The 11,930-nt window shown below is 53.5% G+C and overlaps 1 protein-coding gene across 2 annotated transcripts; it reads right to left on the reverse strand.

The window, feature by feature from the left end:
- Positions 1–45: 45 nt before the first annotated feature.
- AQP2 (aquaporin 2) lies at positions 46–11,206 on the reverse strand. 2 transcript variants are annotated; one of them, XM_065934458.1, is made up of 4 exons: positions 10,737–11,201; positions 7,547–7,711; positions 7,123–7,183; positions 46–6,465 (listed from the first exon to the last, which is right to left on the reverse strand). In XM_065934458.1, exons 1-4 carry the CDS (start codon positions 11,094–11,096, stop codon positions 5,996–5,998), a joined length of 1,056 nt encoding a protein of 351 aa, XP_065790530.1. In that variant the 5' UTR covers positions 11,097–11,201; the 3' UTR covers positions 46–5,995. The 2 variants fall into 2 exon arrangements, with proteins under 2 accessions (XP_065790530.1, XP_065790529.1); XM_065934457.1 differs by having other exon boundaries at positions 6,119–6,465; positions 7,103–7,183; positions 10,737–11,206.
- Positions 11,207–11,930: the final 724 nt, after the last annotated feature.

Here is an 11,930-nt window from a genome sequence, read left to right on the forward strand (position 1 = left end):
GCCTTCGTTTAAAATTTTTTTATTTATTTTTAATTGAAAGAAAATTGCTTTACAATATTGTGTTGGTTTCTGCTGTACATCAACATGAATCAGCGATAGGTATACATATGTCCCCTCCTTCTTGAACCTCCCTCCTACCTCCCATGCCATCCAAACACTCTAGATTGTCACAGAGCCCCGGTTTGAGTTCTCTGAGGCATCCAGCAAATTCCCACTGGCTATCTATTTTACATGTGGTAGTTTATATGTTTCCATGCTACTCTCTTCATTCGTCCCACCCTCTCCTTCCCCCACTTCCCCAGGTCCATAAGTCTGTTATCTATATCTGCATCTCCATTGCTGCCCTGCAAATATGTTTATCAGAAATACCAATTCCTTTTCATGGGAGCATAGCTGAAAACTTCCCAGCTTTGGAAAAACACCCTATAGGGACAACAAGATAGAAGACAGAGCTCTGGTCACCTATATCAAGGCTAGTCCAGAAGGGAAAATTCTAACCAAACCTCTGCCACAGGCGAAGTCCAGTGCACTAGAGAAGGATACCCTGATGTCCAAGTGAGACCTGTTATTTACCAAAGACCTCTCCACCGGTCAGTGCAAGTACTGCCACACATACAGACAAAGAACAACATGGTTCAACAGACAAAATATTAGACAAGGTGTAGCCCGAAGATTCCATTTCCGCTCCCAGATAGAGAACTCAGAGTGGTTCACAATGAGCAGGTAGAATTTCCCCATCTTGCACAAGACAAAGTGGCTCACCCCAAAACAACACACACAAATACAAATGATAGATAAGCCACGGTCACACAGATAGAAAATCAGAGGAGGTATAATCTAAAACCTTCACTTCCACTCCCAGACTGAAGGTTCCAAAGAGATTAGCTCAGTTCTTGAAGGAGAACAAGCCCAGAACTGGCTCTCAAGGAATCCAGAGTGGCTGGCCACGATGGAGGGGAGCGAATTCCCAGCCTTTCCATCCCTGTGACGAAGTCATTCTAGCTGAAAAATAGGTGATCATACAAAGGCCACCTCTCCTCACTTTTAAGAATGCACATTGGCCAAACAGAATTACAACAGGATCTCATTTCTTTTTAGTCATAGGTTCATAGCTATAGGTCGATCAGTCTGCCAGGATTTTCTCCAGAGGACTATCAGATGGAATTGAAGATGAAGCATTTCCCATGTTTGATCAATAGAACACTCAAGTGCAGACCAAGAACAAACCAAAATCCTTGCCAGCAACAGAAGCCTCAAACCAAAAACCAAACAGCACAAGGCTCAAATCAGCTTCCAAGTTCCGCTTAGCCTGTGGCCTCTGCCCCAGCAGGTGCCTTTCAAATGGAATTTCCCAGAACGGAAAACTGATGCCAGAAGCTCAGCCTCTGTACACTGGTGCTGAATCGAATCTCGGAGACAGTGTTTGGGGTGGAGTAGAAGAGAAGAGATTTATTGCTTTGCCAGTAAAGGGGGCCACAGTGGACTAATGCCCTCAAAACTGTGTTTCTCAACTTTGGGGGGTGGTGGGGGGCTGTGAAGAGTCTTTTAGTCAGGATCAGGGATCAGGGTGTGTGCAGGACCCACATTTCTTTAATCCAGAGGTCATCTGGCATCAGGCGATGGGTGAACTGTGACCTTCTCTGGAAAGAAGAGTGCTTCATCACGTCTTCTATTTGATATGAGTTTTAATTCTGCAGAGGAGCTCAGAGATAACATTATGTATATCCCTTGAGGGGGAACCAGGACCCTGCTCCCAAGGCTGCACTACTCTTTCTTGACCGCTCCTCCCTTGTCTCTGCATTTCCTCCCTTGCCTGATCAGCAAATGTTTGAACCTGCCCTTTGGAACTCAGACAAGGTGACGCAGCAAGGCTTTTGTGCCCAGGAGCCCCATAACATCTTGCTTAGTTTCAAGAAGAGAGGGAAAGAACCATGCATGTGGAGGGGAAGAACATTCCAGGCAGAGGGAGCGGCCTGAATTGCTGGAGCAGAGAAAGCAAGGGAAGGCAGAGAGCAGTGGAGGTGGGCAGGCCTTGTGCATCACTGGAAGGACCGCAGGCTTTACTCGAGAGACTGAGGGAGTCACTGACGGGGGACTGGTGTGGACTGAAAAAATTCTTTTTGTTTTTCTTTTTGGCTGTACTGCGTGGCATGCATAACTTCCCTGACCAGGGATCGAACCCATGCCCCCTGTAATGGAAGTGCAGAGTCTTGGCCACTGGACCACTAAGGAACTCCCTGACAAAGGTTTTTAAAAAAATTAATTTTTTATGACTGTGCTGGATCTTCGTTGCTGCACGGGCTTGTCTCTAGTTGCGGTGAGTGGGGGGCTACTCTCCAGTTGCAGTGTGTGAGCTCCTCTTGTTGTGCAGCACAGGTCTAGGGCACTCGGACTTCAGCAGCTGCTAAGAGAGGGCTCAGCGGCTGCAGCTCCCGGGCTCTAGAGCACGGGTCCAGTACTTGTGACATATGGGCCTAGCTGCTCCGAGGCACTTGGGATCTTCCCAAGTCAGGGATCAAACCTGTGTCTCCTGCATTGGTAGGCAGATTCTTTACCACTGAGCCACCAGACATGCCCCTGACAAAGCTTTAAAAGACACCTGTGTTGCTGTGTTGAGAAGAGATGAGAGGGGCATGGAGGCAGGGACACAGTGGCCTGGTGGGAAGTACTGAAGGTGAGAGATCTGGATCCCTTTGAAGGTAGAAGTGACAGGATTCCCTGATGGAGTCAGGGCTGGGTGTGAGAACGGGGAGTCAAAGATGGCTCAAGCCTTTTGGCCGCAAGCTAGAAAGATGGAGTTGCCATCAGTTGAGATGGAAGGACCATGGCAGGAGCAGGTTTGGGGAGAAGAGCAGGAGGCTGATCTTGCATGTTAGGTGTTAGGTGTTATCCCAGACCCTGGGATAACTGTTATCCCAGGTCCCTGCCCTGTCTTCCCAACATGGTGCTCTAGTCTGTACGAGGGGACCAAGAGGGGCTCCTTCACTCTCTCTGGTGGCCACACAGCCAGCCCATGTCCTGGTGGCCTCCCTGCAGTGCCACCTGGGTGACAGAGCCCAGCATACCCATTTGGGCCAGGCTGACAGTGGGACTCGGACACCCAGGCCTCCCAGCCGAGCTCCTTCGGCATTGAGATCCCTTCTGCACCACCCCTCGTGGCAGCTCTGGGTGCTCATGACATGCCACAGACTCTAGTCTGCCTTCTGGCTCCTCAGACTGCACGGATCATTTCTAAGTTGTGACAGAAACAGCATTTATTGACAAGTGAGCATTTATTGAGTGTTTACCATGTGCAGAGCACTGTGCTACACAAGACGGATGAGAGAAGATAGAGAGGAGGGTGCCATCTGAGAACCAAAAGGAGCCCTGCCCCCAAAGGGCTCATCGTCTAGCTGGGAGGCACTGCCCAGATACAGAATCGCAGCTTAAAGACCCAAAAGAGTATCGAAGCAACCAGCGCAGGGGCAAAGTCATCTGGCGCAAAGTGGGGGTGCAGAGGTGGAGGCAGCTGAGGCCCAGTGGCCAGCCCCTCCTCCCCTCAGCTCAGAATCTCCTCATTCTCCAGCTCGGGGACCTGAAGTTCTGTCCATCTGCCTCCATGCTGCCCTGCCTCTGTCTGGTTTGGTATGTGGCCTCCACCCTTCTCCAGACTGGGTGCCCTTTGAGGACAGAAACCAGCCTGTGTTCTTCGTCATTGTCTCCCCACCTGGCACAGAAAATGGGACACAAACATGCTTAATAGGTGTAGTTCCTCTCCATCCCATCACTTGAATCCTGCTTTGACTTCTGACCTCAGTGATCCCAATCTGGGCGATCGGGGCTGGAAGCAGTGGGGATCTCACATTTAGTTCAGGGGACAGTGTCGTCTTGGAAGAGGAACAGCTGTAGGGAGAAATTTTTGGTAACTTCTGGAGGGATCTGTGGAGAAAGAAATGGCAACTCACTCCAGTATTCTTGCCTGAAAAATCCATGGACAGAGGAGCCTCGTGGGTCAGAGTCCAGGAGTTGCAAAGAGTCAGAAACTATTGAGTGACTGAGCAGAGAGGGATCTATTGGGGAGAAGTGAGGAGGGGATGAAATACCTGAGACACATCAAGGCTTGGCTTACAGCTCAGAACCTTGCTGCCTTTGAAATTCTAGTGCTAGGACAGTCAGCTGCCAGAAGTACAGCCTGGGGGTTACTTTGGACTCTGACTTGACCCCTCCTCCAGGAACGAGGCCAGGTGACTGTCATCAGCTGTTCAAGGATTGGGAGAATCATCTCCATAGCATCTATGACTGAGGGCAGGCTTTTTCTAACCCGAAGGAAGGTTTGCTCAAGGATAGAAAAGAGCTTAGAGGAGGCAGTGGGCATAATTATAGATATGTGTTCCTTATCCAGTTTGTCTCTGAAGGGAGTGGAGGGCCCGAAGGGGCTGGAAGCTCTGGTGCACAATGATGCTTGTGCAGTGTGGGACAGACACAGAGAAAAGCCTTGAAAGCATGAAGGCATCAGAGCACGGAGAAGGGGGCTCACGGTGTGGTCCTTAGGTCAGCTATGCAACAAGCTGGAGAGGGAGGGGAGCACGGCTGGCATGGGTGGTGGGAGGAGGGGAGGCGAGGGGAGAACAGTCAATGTGCAGGCTCAGGGTTGGGACTGGTGAAGAGGCTGGATCAGGATGGGGCTAGCCCCACACCCATCTCCTGCTGGTACCTTGGGGCCCCAGGGCCTGCCTTTGCTTTAACCACCAACTAAAGGAGGTATAGGAGGCCAAAGTCATGCCCCTTCTGCATTCTTCCCCCCCACCCCACCCCACTCCACCCCACCCCCAGGAACAGAAATAACGAAATGATCCCACTAATGCGTGATAATGGTATGAGGACTTACAGTTCACACAGCATCTTTACATGCATGATCTCACTTAATCCCAGTTAATCTCATTTGAGAAACATCGCACTGGCCTGGAAATTTAGAAGGCCCGGCTCTAGACATAGACCTGTCTCTGCCTAGACAAGTCATTTCCCCTTCTTTGGCCTAGAGAGTGCTAGGCTTCTCTCTCCACAATAAGGTCCTATGGGGGGAGCCAGAAGGGAGGGGGCAGAAGGGCTGGGGAGGTGGAAGGGAGAGAGGGGAAGAAGAGCTGCTTCCTGGGAAGGAGCCAGAAGTGGGATAGGTGATGGGGACATGTTGCCTGGTGCCTGTGGTTACGTGCCTGAGTGCCTTGCCCAGCCAGCCATAGGTGTGTGCTGGGTGAGAGGGCTCACTTGCGAAACTGAGTGTCTCCTTTCAAGAAGTGTCTAATTGCAAATCTTCCTCCTCCCAAGACAAAGGCCAGGGGCCCACTAAGGCCTTTTGTTTTCTCTGCCACAGTGGGAGGCTAATCTCTCAGTCTGGAGCCACCCCCCCCCCCCCAGATGGGGTCGCAGGTACACCTGCTGGATATGCACATACACACATATGCCTGCTTCTTCCTGGGGCGAGGTCCTCTCAGGGCAGGAGGGAGGTCCTTGGTCCTCAATTTTCCTCTCCCCACTCCCATCTCAGGCCAATTCTGGGGGAGCTGTCTTCTGGTTGAAACCTCGCTACCTCTAGCGAGGGTTCCTGGCAAATCTTAGGACCCAATGCTGCAGCTTGGGGAAACTTTCCTGAAGGGGCAGAGCCAGGAGTGGAAATCAGTGCCTCCCTCCAGCCCTCTCAGAGAGGCCTCCACACCCCCCTCTTCCCTTCTGCCCGGGAGCGCGCTTAGCGCTCCTGGGGACAGGACGCATCCACTGCAGAGGACGCGGATTTATTGCAGGTGGGGAGGGAGGGGTCAAGAAGGGAGTGAGAGGTGATCAGCCAGGGCACACTTGCGCCAGCGCAGGCACACCTGCTTACACTCAGGAGTGTGCACAGCCCTGCACTTGGGGACAGAAAGGCACTGGGGGACGAACACGCAAAAAACCCTGGGGCACCTTTTCCACCTCCCGTCCCCCAGCCCCCCAGTACACTTGCGCAGGCTCTGGGAGGAGGCTTCTAGCTCCGCCCTCCCTCCCCAGCTCGGCTGGCGCCGTTTGTCCCCAGCTCCCTGCCAGGCGCCGCAGGGTCCACTACTTGCTGCCCCGCAGCCTCAGGCCAGGGGAATCTGCCCGGCTCACCGCGGTGCCCGGGGCCCTGGCCGCTCGGCGCGTCTTGGAAGCAGCTACTGTGCCCTGGGGGCGGGCTTCGAGCCTGGGGAGAGGGGCTCCGGCGGGGTGGCGGGCGGGCGGGCGAGCTCCCCCAGCCCGTCCGGGCGCTCAGGCCTTGCTGCCGCGCGGGAGGCTCTGCGGGGAGTGCAGCTCCACCGACTGCCGCCGCCGCACTTCGCGCTCCTCCCAATCGGCGTCGGGCTCCAGCCCCTTCAGCACCGCCAGGCGCTCCGACAGGCTCTTGGCGGGCGGGAATAGCACGTAGTTGTACAGGAGCGAGGCCACGATGGCGCCGACCAAGGGTCCGATCCAGAAGACCTGCGGGGCGAGCGAGAGGGCGGCTCGAGGGATGCTCCTTTCCCCGTTGGCGCTGAGAGGGGGCCTCGCGCGGTGAAGGGCATCAAACGCTCTTCCGTGCGAATAGTGAGGAGGAGCGAGCATCTGGGAAGACTTGTTAGTTGGGGGCTAATGGGGCGAATTCGGTGCGGACTCCCTGGTAACCTTGGACAAGTTACTTGCCCTCTTTCTGCCTGTTTCCTCACTCTAATACCTAACGCCTAGGGTTGTTGTGAAAACCCTATGAGTCAATATTTGCAAAGCACTTAGAATAAGTCCTGGCACATACTGAAAAAGTACTAGATAAGTGCTAAATGATAGAAATATGTAGCCTAGTATAAATATTACCATTTATCGAATTCGAAGGCACTGCGTCATCTCTTTTAAACCGGTAACCTCACTTAATCTTTCCCCAAAGCCAAAGGAACAACCACCCTTATCCTCATTTGTAGATGGAGAAACGGAGTCTCTGGCATCAGACCTGAAAGGTGGACCCAAGGCTCCTGGTAGCCCCAGGAGGAGGACTGGGGGCGGGGTGGATTTGCTGATCCCACTGTTCTCCCTTCTAGTGGAGATGGGTTTCTGCAGGGGGGGAAGACAGGGAGGTTTCGGCCATTACCCAGTGGTCATCAAACTTGCCGGTGACGATAGCTGGAGCCAGGGAGCGGGCAGGATTCATGGAGCAGCCAGTGTAGTGGATCTGCAGTGGAGGCAGGAGGCAGGGAGGGGAGCGGGGTGAGGATGGGGCCAGAGTCTTTGTGCCCCTCTCCAGTGCTTGACCTCAACCTAAAGGGCATTCATGGATGGACAATTAAGTTCGTGCTATGTTTACAAGGCTTGCTATTCATTTGAAGCTGGAGTGCTATTTGTCCCTTTGTGGTGCCTGGGGGTCAACAAACCCTCTGGAGTATGTCCATGTGTCTGTTCCTCTGGGGGTGTCTCTGTAACTGTCACTTTCGGGGGTTCTGTGTATCTATCTCTAGAGCAGTCTGTGTATCTGTTTCTTTGGGGAAGGTCTGTGTCTGTCCCTCCAGGGAGGCTGGAATCAGTGGCCATGACCTACCCCAAGGAGATGGCCCAGGGCCACAGAGAACCCGATGGAGAGGGCAGGGGTGCCCACGTTGTCTCCACGGCGCTCGTCGGTGGAGGCGAAGATGCAGAGCACGAGCTGCAGTGTCAGGAAAAGCTCCACAGTAACCGCCTGGCCAGCTGTCGAGTTGTTGCTGAGCTGGGGACAGAGGAGGGGGACACACTGAGCATGCTCCCCACATTGGTGTCATCTTCCTGCCCACCTGCAGCCAGGGACCCAGATAGGCTTCCAGGCGCAATTCACCAGGGCGCACCAGTCCACACTACTGGTGGGTTCTTACTGGGCCATGGTACACAGGCAGGGGGATGGACCCTACAACTGACTGCGGTTCCCAGGCTAGAGGTAGGGAAACCGACTCCATAGCCCATTAGGTTTGGTAACTGGGGTTGTGTGCCTGCCGTGTGAGAGGAAAAGGGTACTGAGATGTGGAATTTCTGTTTCCTGAAGAACAAGTAGGAAAGAGGTTTTGATTGCAGCAGGAAGTTTTAGGCCTGGTTACAGGAAGACCCTCCTCGATATTTAAGCCACAGGATACTGGCGTAATGAGAGGCCAGTGGTCTTTCCTCCTATGATCAAAGGGCTCCCAGTAACAGGATCAAGGGACTGGCTCAGGGGCTGGCACTAATGTGTTCCCTTCCCCCAGGAGCCCAGTGTACAACTGTGCTTGATCCCCTTGACCTTGCCTATTCCTACTGCATTCAGGCGTCAGTTTTGCCCTGTGGATTTGCTCTCTGCACTTCTTGCAGAGGTTGAGGTGGGGGTCCTGGAACCCTGTACTGTGATGCCTCCACCCCCATGTGGGGCGCCCATGGTCCCAGCAGACCTTACCTTGTAACAAGAAAACCTGGGGCTGAGTGAAGAGGCGATTTCATAACTCGACCGCACCCAGTACTGGATTTCTCTCTGGGTTTTGTTATCTTGAACCTTACACCCTGCCCTCTGGGTCTGGGCACTGCTCTGGGTGAAGCTGGGATAGCCCTGAGCTCCCATACTCCTTCTGCAGGCTCTGAACCCCCACCTTGGATCCTAACCATCGAGATGGCACCCTTGGGCCTCTCTAGAGTCTAACCTCAAACCCCTCTCACCTTCCAAAGTCAGAGCCTATAGTGAGGGGCAGTGAAGAGCTTTGGAGGCAGACACTTTGGAGCCTCTGACTTGCTGTGGGGCTCTATTTATTTCAGCCTCAGTTTGTCTTTCTGTAAAATGGGGATAGCAGAATGGATCCTGGAGGACTGTGAGACAAATGGAAATGACAAAGGCAGAGCCCCAGCCCCACTCCCTGGTAAAGAGTGGTCTAAAGGAGAGCGTGTGGACATGGGTTTGGTGCCAGACAGCTCTGGGTCCGTTTCCAGGTGCTGACACGGCTCTGTGATTTGAATCAATTGAATGCTGAACCTCAATTTTACCACTCAGAGTGGAGGATCACAGAATTCTCTTTACAGTGTTGTACCAAGAATGAAATGAAATCTGGCCTGCCACAAAGCAGATGCACATCAGTGGTAAATTCTTGGTGGGCAGACTGGCTTTTCCATTGACTTCAGCCATGGGGGTCATCTGGCTCTTGCTAGCCTCAGGACAAGTCAGTCTCACTGCTGCCCCATTCCAGCCAGGAAGGTTCTCCCCAGCTCATCAAGATGGTAAATGCTGGGCAGAAACTCGGAGGAGCCTCCCAGACCCTTCCCTCCTGAGGGCCCCAGTCAACTGTGAGATGATGGAAGAGCAGGAGGTCATGTCCTCAAGGCCCCTTAGCACTCCCATTGCCCTGCTATTAGAGGAGATTTCCCAGTCACACATTCTGAGGTTTTCTTGACCGTGCTTTCAGGAAGTTCCTCTTTTAGTCTAACTAGACCTCATCTTGCTGCAAACTGAACTAATTTCATTCTCAATGGAAATGGTCAGACTTCTCAGTCTATCCATCACAGTGGTCACTCTTGCCTTCTCTCAAACTTGAGCCCCCAGACTCATCATATTTTCCATTCTGAAGAGAGAAGTTCCCCATTTGGGACATCCATGCTCCTTGCATGAGGAAGGCCACCTATACAGGGGAGGGGATGGCCACAGAGACCATGCAGGACTCTTCAGAGACATCAGAGCTTTTATCCAGTGGCCCAGGGATAGAGAAGGCCAAGAAATGCAGGAGATTGAGACATGAAAGAAGCACTTGCCTTCCTGGCTTGGAAGAGGAGCAAGAGTTAGAGCTGTGTTGAGGGACACAGGCTGTCTCTTCCCACCCATGCCCTCAGATGCCCACGCCTTGCCCAGACCCAGGAGAGGTAGAGGGCAGGGGTATGGAGGGGGAGGGGCCATAGCATCACCCTTAGCTCCCAAAGCCACTGGTCATGTCATCAGCTCATGGGCTCTGGGGATGTTCTCCAAGGTCTGGAGAGATCTTTCCCCTTCAGCTTTGCCCTGAGTTCTGCTGCTTTCCTTGATATTGACAAACTGTAGAGTTTTTAGCCTGTCATTTCCCTTCTCTGAGCCTCAGTTTCCTCATTTGCAAAACAAGGCTTAGATGGTGGCTCAAGGAGGGAACATTGGTGGGGTAGAGAGATCACAGGTTTTACAGTCAAGCCTGGGTTTAAAGACTGGCTTTAATACTTCCCCTTTCTGAGTCTCAGCTTCCATGTCCTTAAGAAATGGATCTTCTCATTCCTCCCTTACAGGTTGTCGTAAGTTATCGACACGTGGCTTGCATGGAGCCCCTGCTGTTGAGCCCTGTACACAGTGGATGCTGAAGGAATGTTGGGTCCTTCTTCCCTCAGGAAGATGCTGGGGACTAGCTCTCTGAAGTTCCTTCTTCATAGTCTATTCATGTCTGCTTGGGAACTCCGATCTTCCTTGAGTCCTAGCACAGCCCTTGCTGCAATGCGAGCATCAAGTCAAGAGAGTCCTTGATGTGGCTCTCCCTCCAAGAGGCTCAAGGCAGAAGGTACCAGCAGACCCATGGGTACCCAGCCGCTGCTCTGACATTACTGCTCCTTCCACCCTGACTCTCCTGTGGCAGCTACGTTCCTGGCTCCAGCATTTCTGCCCCTTCCCCATCCCACCTCTCTCTGTCTCTCCACCTAGACCCTCACCCAGATGTGGTCCCTCCCATCTCATCCTTCACAAGGGACTTCCCAGGATCTGCCCTTGTGGAAAGGACACAGTTCTGGCTACTCACGGCATTGACAGCCAGGTCCCCTCGGATATCTGGTGGTGTGATCTCATGGAGCAGGGCGGCCCCGGCCACAGCCCCCAGCAGCTGGGCAGCCACGTAGAAGACAGCGCGGAGAAAGGAGACGTGGCAGCCCACCAGGCAGGCCACAGTCACGGCAGGGTTGATGTGGGCCCCGCTGACGTGGCCCAGAGCCTGCACCAGGGTGCCGATGGCCAGGCCGAAGGCCATGGCGATCTGCAGCACAGAGGGCAAGGCCTGTGGCCAGTTGAGGGCTGAGCCGAGGCCAAAGAAGACAAAGAGGAGTGTGGCCAGGAACTCTGCGAGCACTGCCCTGGAGAAGGCTATGGACCGGAGTTCCCACATGCTGCGGAGCCTTCCGTGGGCTGGCCCAGGGGTCTCAGGGGCGGGGAGATTGCAGCTCTCGCTCTCTCTCCCTCTGTCTGTCTGTCTCTCTCCTCTCTGGGGAGGCTGGTCTTAGGCATTTATAGTGTCCCTCCATCCTGAATTTGAACACGTGAGATGTAGGTGGAGTCTGGCCGATACCTCTTCTCCCCTGTGGCCGCCTCCTGCCCCCACCTCCTAGCCCTGGGCGCAGCATGCCTATCACCCCATCTAGGACTTCACAGCTGAATGGTGTTCCCCATTAATGAACTCTAGATAGGGATTGACGTCCCCTAGTTTTCCGTGTTTGTTCCCTAGGTTATCCCAGGGCAGCTGCCCCAGGGCCTCCCCCAACCCACCTGTCCTATGGGGATTCTGTAGGGTTTATGCTGCCAAACCCCTCTCTCTGATTCAAACTGTTGGCCAAGTCAAGGGCAACACCTTAGAGAACTGACCATGAAACGGTGTCAGTGCTACCCCTTCTGGAGATTGGGACATTCTTCCTGCTGATTGACCTCCATCTCACAGGGGATGGAAAACAACTGGTTGGTGTGACATGAACCTTCCAAGGTGTAAAGATTTCGTGTCTCTCCTGTGTTCGCTTTCTTGCATTCAGTCATCCATAAATCATTAAGCTTCCCTTGCTCCCTGGAACCCCTGCTAAATAGCAGCTTTCATAACCTGGAAGCAGGGGGCGCGGTTTAAGAGGCGCTGGGACCCTGGCCTTGGGTGATGGAGTCAAGCTCAGGTCGACTGAGGAAGCTGTGGATTTCCATTCCATGGTGCATCTCTGTGATTTCCAAAGGGGATAATAAA

Source organism: Muntiacus reevesi, chromosome 4 (assembly GCF_963930625.1).
Source record: "Muntiacus reevesi chromosome 4, mMunRee1.1, whole genome shotgun sequence".
Taxonomy (NCBI): Eukaryota; Metazoa; Chordata; class Mammalia; order Artiodactyla; family Cervidae; genus Muntiacus; species Muntiacus reevesi.

Bases quoted from the DNA above. Each gene is read 5' to 3' on its own strand.
- AQP2 (XM_065934458.1), bottom strand. From the start codon at position 11,096: ATGTGGGAACTCCGGTCCATAGCCTTCTCCAGGGCAGTGCTCGCAGAG. The intron at 7,712-10,736 runs GTGAGTAGCCAG...CTCTGTCCCCAG, and splicing joins GGGACCTGGCTGTCAATGCC to CTCAGCAACAACTCGACAGC. The intron at 7,184-7,546 runs GTAGGTCATGGC...CCTCCACTGCAG, and splicing joins CCCTGGGCCATCTCCTTGGG to ATCCACTACACTGGCTGCTC.